The 13,637-nt window shown below is 39.6% G+C and overlaps 1 protein-coding gene across 8 annotated transcripts in view; it reads left to right on the top strand.

Moving 5' to 3' along the window:
- CDH13 (cadherin 13) overlaps positions 1–13,637 on the top strand; it is a 689,068-nt gene that overhangs the window by 428,737 nt on the left and 246,694 nt on the right. The window contains exon 7 of one of the 8 annotated variants that reach the window (XM_067540168.1): positions 8,227–8,386. The exons of the other annotated variants lie outside the window; for them this stretch is intronic. Coding sequence (XP_067396269.1) covers positions 8,227–8,255 — 29 coding nt within the window. The 3' untranslated portion in view covers positions 8,256–8,386. Of the gene's footprint in view, positions 1–8,226; positions 8,387–13,637 lie in introns of those variants that run through there. 8 annotated transcript variants of the gene reach the window in all.

A 13,637-nucleotide genomic window follows, 5' to 3' on the forward strand; every position in this document is an offset into this window, starting at 1 on the left:
CTGCCACCCATGCCACAATGTCCACACTGCTATCTTTAGTGCACTATCCTGAGCAGAACTAGTGTGAGCCTTTCTATCCATGTCGGGAATCACACCTCCCAGCTGCAGGGTAGACATCCCCTCTATTCGGCATTGGTGAGGCTGCATTTAGAATATTATGTCCGGTTTTGGGTCCCCCCACTACAAAAAGGGTGTGGACAAGTTGGAGAGAGTACAGCGGAGGGCAACAAAAATGATTAGGGGCTGGAGCACAGGACTTATGAGGAGAGGCTGAGGGAACTGGGTTTGTTTAGTCTGCAAAAGAGAAGAATGAGGGGAGATTTGATAGCGGCCTTTAACTACCTGAAAGGGGGTTCCAGGGAGGATGGGGCTAGGCTGTTCTCGGTGGTGGCAGATGACAGAACAAGGAGCAACGGTCTCAAGTTGCAGGGGGAGGTCTAGGTTGGACATTAGGAAAATGTTTTTCACTAGGAGGGTGGTGAAGCACTGGAATGGGTTACCTAGAGAGGTGGTGGAATCTCCATCTTTAGAGGTTTTTAAGCTGAGGCTTGACAAAGCCCTGGTTGGGATGATATAGCTGAGGTTAGTCCTGCTTTGAGCAGGGGCTTGGAATAGATGTCCTCCCGAGGTCCCTTCCAATTCTAATATTCTATGATTCTATGATACAGGTCTTATGCCATTTTGGATTATAGTAAAATCTGCTGGGGGATGATTTGGGGATGGGGAAAGACGTCTCCCATGAGCATTCAATTGCCAAGTGTGAGAAACAGTGGGAGCATAGCTACTGATAACAAAAGCAATACTGGCACCTCAGCATTTCTTGCAGAAAGTGTAATGGATCATGAAATTGTATAAATTACTATTTGGACATGCTTGCAAACATTTTTTGCAAACTTCTTGCTTTCTTAATTTAAAATGCTTTGCCTTTTTGCTTTCAAGTTGAAATATATCACGGTTTCTGTTTTTAAAAAAAATCTGTAACCTTGAGAAGATAAAAGGTGACCGTAACCATATTTTATAGTTTCATAGTCTTCATCATTCAGCATTTTAGTCTTTTGGGTCAGATTTCTTAGCTAGTGTAAACTGGTGCAATGCTCTTGACTTCATGGAAGCTGCACCAGTTTACACCAGTTGTGAATTTGACAATATACTCTTAGCAAAAAGAAAAAAAAAGAAAAATCTTCAAGGAATAGGCAGTTTTCCGTCCCATTTTTATATTTTAAAGTCTTGTCCTTGCTAATTCAGATAATGTAGTTTATCCTTCTTTTCGGCACTTATTTTCTCATCGCCACAGCTGCATCCAGTAAGTGAGGGCAGAGATGATCAACCTCAGACTTTGTCGTTATCAAATAGAACTCTAACTCCTTCCTGTTTCTTTTGTGTAAAGAAGCCTTTGAATTAAGCTTGTAACTTTTCCCTTTATTCATCCCATTTAAGAATTGATTTCCCTGATTACATTTTGACTGTTGACTTGTTAATACAGTCACTGGGGTAAATGTTGCATTTTGGTGCCCTTCCCCCAAACAGTGGCACTGTATTTCTGGAGTGCTCCTCACCATAGTATCTATGTCCCATATACAGGTGCTAAGATTCATAGTAGGTTAGGAGCTTTTGTTTGCTGGGGAATTCATTACTGAATTTTCTGTCTTCAGTTTTATGGGAGCCTCTGTGGCAATACAGAGTTTTATGCCTGTATTGCCACAGAGGCAATTTCCTGTCTTCAGTTTTATGGGAGCCTGAGCTGGATTGCCACAGAGGTACGTTGTTGTTTTCAGTGGGCTATGAATGGTGAGTCTCTGAGGTAGCTGTGGCCAATGTTGAGGGCCTTAAATATTATTTACTTGGCAGTGGGAATTAAAGAAAAAAGAAAGGGAAAGACCTGGTACCTCCCCCAAACTCCTGCTGACTCGAGTTTCCATTTTGGAATTTTTAATCTGCAAGTGTGTGTTTGAGGGCGGGGGGGAAGACAGTGAGGCAAATGTGTGTGGGAGAAATAAGAGGGGCCAGCAATTTAAATGCTATGAAGTTAGCTCAAACTGTAGGAGCCAAAGAGCCGGAACACACAAAAAAGGATTAATTAATGGAACCAGAATTAGATTTTTTTTTTTTTAATGCTTAAATAATATTCTCTTTCAAAGCTAGTAAACCGTAGCTGAAGGCTAGTCCTTGATATGTTCTAAGAATTCCGACCTGTTAAATGCTAAACAGACAGTATAGACCAATAGTAAAGAGGTTGTACGAGGCAGTTTCCTTATCACAGCTAACCAAAAAAAAAAAAAAAAAAAAGAGAGAGAGAGCGAGAGAGGAAAGAAGTTTTATAGTCAGCTACTATGCCTTGGGACACAGAATTTACATATAGCCTAAAAATGCTGATCAGAGCTAATCTCCATGATCATTATAGCTTGAAGAGAGGTTTAATATTCAGGATTTTCTGAACTTTTTCTAAACAAAATAGGTTGCACGAAAGTGGGTCATCTATGAGCTGCCGACTGTTTTAATGGTTTAATGCTGAAGAGTGATGCATTGTGCAATGGTCGGCACTGGATAAAATTTCTCGCAGACCTTTGCTGATGGGCTTTTTTCCCCGTAAGTCTGTGCATACTCTCCCTCAGACCTTTCTAGTGTGTCTTGAGACAGTGACCAAGGCTTTCTGATAGGATCATGGCTGTAAAAGTGCTCGTTATGAATGTCAGCAGATGCTCTTAGAGTCTCTTCTTTTCGAGAGCTTGCCCAAATCTTGTGCAGCTGCTTGCTGTTGTTCACTCCCTCTTCCTCCTTTTTATTAGTGAATGGAAGCCAAAGATCCAACACTTTTTTTGCGAAGTTGTTTTCTTGGTGTCCAGTGTTTCATTTTCCATTGAAGAAACAAAAGCCAAAATGTTTTCAATTTTTCCTGACCAGCTATAGAGACAACAACTGGCTCCTTTGTGGAATTATAGATGGATGTCAGGGTTGAAAACCTTTCTGCCCCACCACTAAGGAAGGAGCCTGACACAGTTAAAGTATTTGCACTCATATATTCATAGATTCCAAGGCCAGAAGGGACCATTGTGATCATGTAGTCAGACTTCCTGTATAACACAAGCATAGAACTTCCCCAAAATAATTTCTAAAGGAGATCTTCTAGAAAACATTTAATCAAGATTTTAGAATTATCAGTGATGGAGAAACTTCAACCCTTAGTAAATTGTTCCAATGGCTAATTATTCTCACTGTTAAAAATGTACATCTTATTTCCAATCTGAATTTGTCTAGTTTCAACTTCCAGCCATTAGATTGTATTATACTTTCTCTGATAGATTGAAGAGCCCATTATTAAATATTTGTTCCACATGTAGATACTTAGACTGTAATCAACTCCCCCTTTGTTAAGGTACATAGATTGTGAACTCTTTGGATCAGTTACTAGAAGCATATTTTCTAATTCTTTAATCATTCTTGTGGCTTTTCTCTGAACCTTTTCCAATTTATCGACATCCTTCTTGAATTGTGGGCATCAGAAATGAACACAGTATTCCAGCAGCGATCACACCAGTGCCAGATGTAGAGGTAAAATAACCTTTCTACTCCTACTTGAGATCCCTCTGTTTATGCATCCCAAGATTGCATTAGCTCTCTTTGGCCACAAGGTCACAATGCGAACTTATCACAATGCGAACTCATGTTCACCATAACACCTAAATCTTCTTCACTGCTTATTAGGATAGAATCCCCTTCTGGAAGCATGGCCTACATTTTGTTCCTCAGCTCAATTCATCTGAACATCCTTGAGTTGTCATGGATTCTCTCTTTCCTTCTATACCAGCCAAACAGTAGCACTGAGAAACTCTGGGAAGCTTGGTACCTCCCTGAAGTAGAAAGCTTCCTTGAACTCCTCCTGGGGCCAGCATGGCTCGCCTTGCCTCTGCCCTGAGGGATTATTGAGGAACAGAGGCCTCAGGCACAACTGAGTCCTAAGGATACAGACTTAAATTCATACAAATCAGGAACTGAAAACGTTCTTCCTCGGAGCACCGTTAACTTGCTTGCATTGCCAGTGTTGTGTATATTATCATACACTAAATCACAAGAGGCTGAAGTTGTATTTTTTTCACTTATTTTCATTTCATTTATTTCTTATATGGTGACCTAATTAGCCGGTGAGGCTGATTTTCTTTTAAAGATGTCGAAGGGATTATCGAAACTGAGCAACCACATACTTCAAAACTCTCAGCTTTACTGTGAATTCTGTACTTATTGTGGCCTTTAACCTTCACAGTGGCCTGTTAGGAGCTGTGTGACTAGGAAGCCATCTGCAGATCTCAATAACAATAACTTTATTGCTCCTACATACTGATGAACAATGTTACAAATCTTATGTATCAGTACGTAGAACTCTATCAATTATCTATACTCACATATATACAGTTACATCTCTCGTATGTGCAACTCCTCTTCACAGCAGTTGGAATGGGTGCTTCTGATAGCTGTGCTTTATAATAAATTATCGCTGTGGACCAATGATTCTCTTTCTAATTTTTTACATGAGTATTTCTAAGCATACCTAGCACTATTTCTTGCATTTTATTTTGTGTTGGATCTGCATTTGTACAAAAATGGCTGATGTTGCCAGCCGCTCCAAAATGCCAAGGCAACTGCCAAGATCTCTATAGCACTAAAAAGGACAATATGGATGTTCCTACATACTCATATTACATATGGAATATGTATATTTATTTACTTGCCTTACACTGATAAAATTATACTACGTGGTTGACTTGTAGATAGTGATGTCATTTTTTAAACAAAAGTTAGATATGCAAGTGGTTTCCTGACTACTAAAGCTTCTATTCGGGCTTATACAAATACCACTGTATTTTCTGCCACGATTTTAATATTATTATGCACTATAAAATTTACTGCTCCACATTGCTGGAGATTTTGAAGGTTGCTGCTAAGCACTTACTATTGGGGATGATAACAGAGATGGCTGAGTAAGAAAAAATATCTGTGCATAAGTTAAATAGGGTACTGTTAAGAAAATTCAGCCTTCATCATAAATTAGAGAGTATTTCATGTCATGTGATATAAAGAATATTTTGATTCCCTCCGTATGTTTTGTGGTTCCTTATCAGAGTATTTATTATTCTTATTATTACTACTTGTATCTTGAGGTAAGCTGAAGTTAAGATACTATCATTTAAAAATAGGACGTTAGAAAGAAAACCATTATTCATGGTTGCATATCTCTTGTAGTCTAATATGGCTTTCAGGAAATATGGAGTTGCTTTTGATATGCATATTAATCTGCAAGAAGCATGACCATTTTATAAAAGATGCATTTTTCAGTGAAATGTCATATATAGTCTTTTGGACCATTACTTGCTACTGTAGATTTGGGAAGGCACATGGGGAGGGGTTATTAGTAGGCTCGGGTAGAAGCTTGCAAATTGGAGACATTAACTAGGATAGGGTGCTGTAAAAAAATGAATTACTCCACTTGAAGCATGGCAAGGAAAAGGAGTCTTATGAAGTCTTTGGAACATGGAAGCAATCCACTATTGATCCCTTGCTAAAGATTACCTTTAAGATTACCTTTCAGGTTCCCCTTGAGAAATTCATACGGTTTGGGCTTACAGTTACTATAGAGAATAAAGCTTCTTAATGTTTCATTTTCATAACACAAATTGCAGTCTTCATAGAAAGGTGTTTTACTAGAGTTGGTCAAATGCCACGATCATTTATTTGAAGTCTGAATAGATGTTTGGTTTAACCATGTGCATGCTCCCTTTTATTCACAAACATTAGTATGAAAGCTTTGGTTTTGCTTGGCATAAATATCTGGGAAACAGATGTTCTTCGTGAGTGTGCATCTCACCCAGAGGACCAGCCCAAGGGCATATGCCCCATTGAACATCCTGTTTTAGGGGCTTAAGTGAGACAAACGTGGTGCACAGTCCTTGTGCTGACTCTCTGCCCACGAGTGATTTTCACCTATTTTGCACATTAATATTTGGATAAGACACTATTTGTTAGATGTTACTCATCATTAATTATTGGCTTTTTTCTCCTTTTATAAGTTTGTTATCCAGTCAGAGAAAATAAGGGCTGTCAACTCGTATGTTTTATTGCAAATTTCAAGATATTTGATGTTTACTTAAAGCGCCACCCTCTGTAGGCAAGTGATTACGTGAAAATCACAGCTTGCATGTATTTAAAAAAAATTTTTTTAGCCCTTATGATTGCAAAGGAAGGCTTGAAAATGAGACCCATGTGCCTTGTGTGGACTGAAAAATCAGAAGATATTTAAAAAAAAAAAATCCAAATGTATTATTTTTTTCCAATCCCCCCCCCCTTGGGGTTTTCAAGTCAATCTCATAATTTTGGGGGCCTAAATAACGATTTTTGAACATTTGTGGCTGGTAATACAAGAACAGGAACAATACCATGTGACTTAAAATACTACTTTCTAGAGCTGTTTAAGAATTTTTCATTAGAAAATGCCAATTTGTCAAAACTGAAACGTTTCATGGAAAAGGGTCAGTTTCAGTAAATTTTTGACTTGAAAAATACAGTGTGTTCCAATATTTTCTAAATGAATTTCTAAATTTTCAGTTATAAATGCCTTTTATTAATTCAAACTAATTCTAGCAAAATATTGTTAAAAGAATAAAAATGGTCAAATCAAAATGAAATGTTTCAAAATGATCAAAATGACTGAGCCAAGCTGATGTTTTTGTTTTTTGGTTCATGATAATTTTCCAGATGTTGACTATTTTTCCCAGTTTGGAATAGGAAATATTTTTGAATTATTGAAAATTTTCATAGGATGGGAAAACTGTATCCCACCCTGCTGTGCTAGTCACATACTACAAATAGTCAGACAGCCCAGTCTTGCAAATATTTAAATAATTCGGTTGATGTCAAGGTGATTGTTATGCATATATATTGCATACGTCTACAGTTGGGTATGTATGTGCATTCTAAGGCCATAGAATCTACACTACGGTGGCACAGCTACAGCGCAATAGTTAGCTAGCATAACCATGTAGCACAGCCTCCGGTGTCACAGCCTCCAGCGACAGAAGATTTTCTGTCACTATACAAACACCACCTCCTGAGCATCAATAGCTAGGTTGACTGAAGCATTCTTCTTTCAACCTAGCTTCATCTAAACGGGGAGGATAGGGTGGCAGAGCTATGGCACTAGGGATATGGATTTTTCACACACGTGAATGTCTTTGCTATATCAACCTAAATTTTAAGTATTGACCAGGTCTAATTATTGACTTGCAGTATACTGGATCCAAATATGATTTCCAATCATTCATAGCTTTATGAATGCAAATGAATTTTGCTTAATGTTTGGCAAAGGTATTACAATGTTGACAAGAAGTATTTCCACATTAAGTTCAGGGTTCAGCCATTCGTGAGTATCTGCATAAAAATAAAACAAAACTGGTGCTCAACTTTGGAAGTTATGTTTTGTTGGTTTCCTCCACTAAATAAGTTATTCTATGAGTATGACTCATAAGTGGTTGAAATTTTCTGAAATAAAATACATTTATGATTACAGAAAAAGTGTGAGAAATTGCATCCCTGAGTAATCTTCTTTTCAAAATGTTTTAGAGTTTAAAGGATCTATACAGGGAACTGTTTTGTCAATTTTACACTGAAGTCACTACTATAAACTGCTATAATAAAGTGGACCCACAATTTTTAAGCAATTTTAGAAGAATATTTCAAGCTTTCAAAAATAATTTGATAGAACCATTTCATGTTATATTTTATTTTACTTTATTAATATATTGCACTTTAAGACATAATGCAGCTTTTCATAATCTTGTGGAATAAATAAATACCCTTTGTATTCCAAGTTATAAACTCTTGACGTTTAAAAGTCGTTTGTCCTAAAATTGAGAAGGGAGACTGACCATGTACACTATGTAAATTATATTGCTAAATCCTGAATGACGTTGAACCAAATGCAATCTCCATAACTTTATTATATAATACTTAGAGTACTTCATGAAAAGCTCATCCTCCTCCTTAATTATTGGAGGTGGGTGAAATTTTATATACATTTGATGAATGAATTTTAACGCTTGTTACTTTTTTTAAATGGTCAGAAACAGTGAAACAATGATTTTTGTATCCATTATTATTATAGTGGTACCATTCAGATTTAAGGGTTTGTTTTATTTTAGCTCTATTCTAAACCAGAATGTGTCACGGTTTATCTTTTAGCTGGAAAAGTTCCATCCATTCCAGAGTGATATCCTGACTTCATTAAGTCCATGGGAACTTTGTCACTGCCTGCAGTGAGAGAAGAATCTCATCTCAGAAGTTCAACATGTAAAATTATAAAATTGTATTAATCACATTTTCAAATAGAAATCAGTTTAATATCGGAGAAATTCACCCCTGTACAGAGGCCCAGCAAAAGAATCATGTACCATCTAAGTCCCCTGTAAGACTTTAAAATAGTCCTCAAAATAACACTGAAGTAGGTTTCAGGCGGTGCATGAGACCTATACTGGTCTTCTACAAAGGGATTAATTTCACTCTCCATGCACATCTCCCACTTGGCTCTGAATTCCAGCTCTCCCTATATATGCAGAACTCAATGGAGAGAGTAGGCTATTTAGAGTCAAATTCTGTCCTGAACATCCAAGAATAGAATGCTGCCCCTCACAGTCCTAGACAGACTGGATCCGTTAGGCATTCTTGTAACAGCTGACAATTAGTTTAAAAAAGCCATCTTAATGCACATCATATGGCGAGTGTCAATCCACAGGCTGTATACTGATAGTTGAATGTATATGTGGGATGGACTGTATAAACCCTACACTGGGACAGAAGGGGTTAAGAAGTAGTTCTTGGCCCAGGTGACTCTGCTTTGCACTGGCAGACCTGCTTTAGCTGGAGGAAAGGAGCTTTTAAGAGGCAGACAGCCCAAAAGGGGAGTGAACGGGAGAGGAGGAGAGACCTATCTCGGGAGCTCCCAAGTAAGGGTATAGCAGGAGTTTTCTGCAGCCAGAGGTCTGAAAGAGGCAGCTATCCCAGGCCTAGAGAAGGCAGTAGGTTTTCCCGAGGACTAGGGAACCCTTCACTCTAACTTTGGTGGATCATTTGTGAGGTTTTTGACCATGCCTTGGATTAAAAAAGTAAATGGTAGGAAGTGTCCCAGAACTCAAAGGTGTTTGCTATCACTGCATCCTTTAAGGCTTGGAGTTGGAACATGGTGGAAGGGATGGGCCCTGGCTCTTCTACAAAACATCCTTTCATGAAGGGCGTGCAAACCCTGCCCTGTACATTTGGAGCTAAAGTGGGGAGATAGAGACAAGTCCTTAATTAAGGGTGTGCCACCCCAAGTGCCCTAGACATTAAGACTGTTTCTTTTGTGGGAAAGTTGGACTATGTATATTTTGTTGGATTCTCATCCCATAAGGGGGAGAACTCAGCCAGTGACCTGGCTGGAGGGCTAGCCCCATCATAGTATAGTTTCTTCTAGTCACTTCTAGTGTAGGTGGATTTGATGTGGACATCACAGAGGAGTGAAGTGCAGCATAGCTTTGGTAAGGCTTAAAGGCAGGTAGCCATTTTATTTAACTGCTTAAATAACCATGAGTAGCTGTAAATAGTTAGAACTTAAGAACCTAGGTACCCAGCAGTACCCCGGCCCAATGCAGTATGCATCACTGGACATATTGGTCCCATCATATAAGGAAAAATTACCCTTAGCTACCCATCCACCCTAAGCACTGGAACTCAGTCCAGGGCCAGAGACCCCAATCCACCTCTTCCTGCAAAAATTGAGTCCACATTAAGGGTACTTCAATCTATTCATGTATTTGAAGTCAACACCAAGCTCATCTCTATGCAGCACAGTAGCTCTAAACCAAAGGCTTCGATGAAGGTATAATAACAATACACTGCCTCACCAAAAACCTGCACACTGCAAACCTGTTCCACAACGTAGCAACAAACCAACCAATATAGCACTTGGAATCCGCAACCCTCCCTGACCCTTTGGGGAAGGTGAAAAAAATCCTGATTGCTCATGCTAACTTGCAGTGTGGGAAGAATTCCTTCCCGGATCCAACATCTGATTGCTAGCCAAAGCATTCCAGGGGACGTGGCAGATCTGTGCCTAGAGGGCACTTGGGAATGAATCAGACTTGCGTGGTGTATGAGGCTGTTTGTTTGTCTATCATTTGTTGCAGAAGTTGGAAAGTGTGTAGTAAATGAGGCAGGAGACTGCAGGAAGAGAAAGGATAGTCTTATGTTTTAGGCAAACACTCATGCTTAACTTTGCCTAAAACATAGGACTATCCTTTCTGCTTAAAATTATGTACAGATAGAAATGTTTGCAAGTTCAACAGCAGAATGATTGGCCCAAAAGTATAAACTGATTTAGTAGCAGACTGGGAATGGAACCCCTGAGTCCTGACTCAGTATGTCTGCTGTAACCAAAATCACAGACTATAAATAATAATTCGATAGAAAAGGGACTGTAAAGCCATTATAAAAGAACAATTCTTAGCCTAATTAATTTACGTTGGGGAACATGCTTTTCCTGTTAATTTCCATATTTGGAAGCTCAGTGGACAATAAGGCAAACTGCTCTATAAAATTAGCTTTTTCCATTTCCTCTTACGAGGGACCTCAGCAGAATACTGATGTGGTAACACAAAATTACACTTTTATGTATTTATTTCCAGCTGGAAATAGAATGGTAATGTCTCAGATGACATGCCGTATTTAGTAATGCTAGACAATCTCTCAGGGAAAACTCTAACCTAATATGAATACTGTGAGGATCTGAGAAATCTAAGCAGAAGGCCTGAGGAAGGAATTCTGGAGAATTCCATAATAAGTTGGAGACAAGCCCCCAACATACCTAGATATTCAGAAAGGGCTCATTCATACATCAGTAATTAGGGAGTGGAATAAGTTAAAAAGCTGTCAAGTGTGCTGAACATGGTGCTTACCAGCTTCTGATACACCAAGCTGGAATAAAGTTAACTTCTTGCTGAAGTACTGTGTGGATCCTCGAACTGTGGCTGCACTGTAAAAATGTCAGTGGTTCCTTTATTAATGACCTGCTGTGCCTTCTCCACTTTCACATGGGTTTGGTCGGTCAGAAATGCTGCTGGTCCTCATAGCTCCACTCTCCACAGTGAGGCATCTCTTGAGGGGTATTCTGTTAGCTCTCGTTTTCCTGCTGTAGGGTTGTATTATGTCTTGTGGGCCCAGCCCTGCTTTGGAGGTGGAGTGAACCTATAACACTCCAGAGGAAGTACTGGGAGGCAGTTTACTTGGGGAGGGAGGGGAAAAGGAAACAAAAGTTCACAAACAAAAGCACAACCCACCAAAAGCTCACCACATTGAATTAAAAATGGTCTCCTGTGTAACTCTCCCTGCCTCCTTGAGGGAAGTTCAAAACTGTGTGAGGTTCACCATACAGAGTTTCTTGGCCTTGTGGCCTCCCTTACATTTTTCTGTGGAAAGATACTATATGGCTTCCAGAAGTGTTCTAGGTTATGCTTACTACTCCACCAATGGCATTAAACACACACCACAACACAATTGTTTAGTAACTAATTTCCATTTGGGTTGGAACAAATTCCTGTAGCAGCTAGTAAATGAGTGAACTTTCCCACATAAAATCTTTATCTGCATAGTTGAATAAACAAGTTTAGACCAAATGACCTTGAAAGCCTCAACCTTTCAAAAATAAAAGAGTTTGTGCTAAGAATGAATGTTGAGTTAGTGTTCAGTCCATTTCAGCTCAGCAGTTCCTCCAGGAACAAAGTGCACTAAACCAGTGTATTACTCTTAAGACAGTTTTTTGATGATGTAACTGATTTGGTCTCTTTTATAAACCACTATAGACTTGATCTTATTCTCCCAAATCAGACAAAAATGCTACTGAGTTCAATAGGATTTTCGCATGAGTTAGAAGTCCGAGGTTAGGCTCTATATTAAGCACATTACATGATCCAGATCCTGTTCTTAGATCTGCACACAGTGTTTCTGCTCTGCTTTTTCAGAGATCTCATTGCAAGTCTGAATGTCTTCAATGGCATAAGGTGATAGGGATTGGGCAGGATATTTGTAGGAGTGGTCAAGCTAGAGGGGGTGCATGTTGTCTATAGACTTTAGATGAAAACAATAATGTAGTCACAATGTGTAATATCTTTTCTATCTAGCAACATCCTACTGGAGTCCCAGAGGCTGCCAAGGACAGGGAAATTCCTTTATGGCACAACTGCAGTGAAGTTCCACTGCCAACAAGCAGGGCTGGGAGGACTGGCTGGGATCAGAGGCGGTATGGAGAGATAGGGCCGCTGTGTGATTAACCACATATCTCTGCAGATCTGCTGGGTTTGAGATCCTAGACATGTAGGCTGGCAGGGACCTCGAGAAGTCAAGTCCAGCCCCCTGTGCTGTGACAGGATCAAGTAAAACTAGACCATCCCTGACAGGTGTTTGCCCAACCTGTTCTTAAAAACCTGCAGTGATGGAGATTCTACAACCTCCCTTAGCAGCCTATTCCACAGCTTTTTCCTAATATATAATATAATATCTAATATAAGTTTTTCCTAATATCTAAACTAAATCTCCCTTGCTGAAGATTAAGCCCCTTACTTCTTGTCCTACCTTCCAGGGACGTGGAGAACAGTAGATCACTGTCCTCTTTATAACATCCCTTAACAAATTTATCAGTTCCCCCGCTCTGTCTTCTCTTCTCAAGAGTAAAGATGTCCATTTTTTTTAACCTTTCTTCATAGGTCAGGTTTTCTAAACTTTTCATTTTTGTTGCTCTCCTCCGGACTGTCTCTAATTTGTCCACATTTTTTCTAAAGCGTGGCACCCAGAACTGGACACAGTACTCCAGCCCAGGCCTCACCAGTACCAAGTAGGCCAGGACAGTTACCGCCCATGTTCTACATACAACAGTCTTGTTAATATACCCTAGAATGATATTAGCCTTTTTTCACAACTGAATCACATTACTGATTCTCATTCAATTTGTGGTCCACTATTACCTCCAGATCCCTTTCAGCAGTACTACCATCTAGCCAGTTACTCCTCATTTTGTAGTTGTGCACTTGATTTTTCCTTTCTAACTGAACTACTACTTTGCACTTATCATTAAATTTCATCTTGTTACATTCAGACCATTTCTCCAATTTGTTGAGGTTATTTTGAATTCTAATCCTCTCTTCCAAAGTGCTTGAGAACTCTCTCAGCTTGGTGTCATCTGCAACATTCTCCACTCATTATCCAAGTCATTAATGAAAATAATTGAGTAGTACTGGACCCAGGACTGACCCCTGTGGAACGCCACTAAGTAGATCCCCCCAGTTTGACAGTGAGCCATTGACAAATACTCTGAGTCAGATACTGAACTGAAAAGTAGACAATGGCTGGCCCGTGGCAGTTGACTTGGGCTTGCGGGGCTTGGGCTAAGGGGCTCTTTAACTGAAGTGTAGACGTTTGGGCTCAGGCTGCAGCCCAAGCTGTAGGACCCTGTGAAGTGGGAGGGTCCCAAAGCTCAGGCTAAAGCCCAACCCTGAATGTCTACACTATAATTAAACAGCCCCTTAGCCCAAGCCTTGTGAGCCTGAGTCAGCTGGCCCGGGCCAGCC

The sequence above is a fragment of the Emydura macquarii genome, unplaced genomic scaffold, assembly GCF_026122565.2.
Source record: "Emydura macquarii macquarii isolate MOO-44397 ecotype Brisbane River unplaced genomic scaffold, CSIRO-AGI_Emac_v2 contig_561, whole genome shotgun sequence".
Classification (NCBI taxonomy): Eukaryota; Metazoa; Chordata; order Testudines; family Chelidae; genus Emydura; species Emydura macquarii.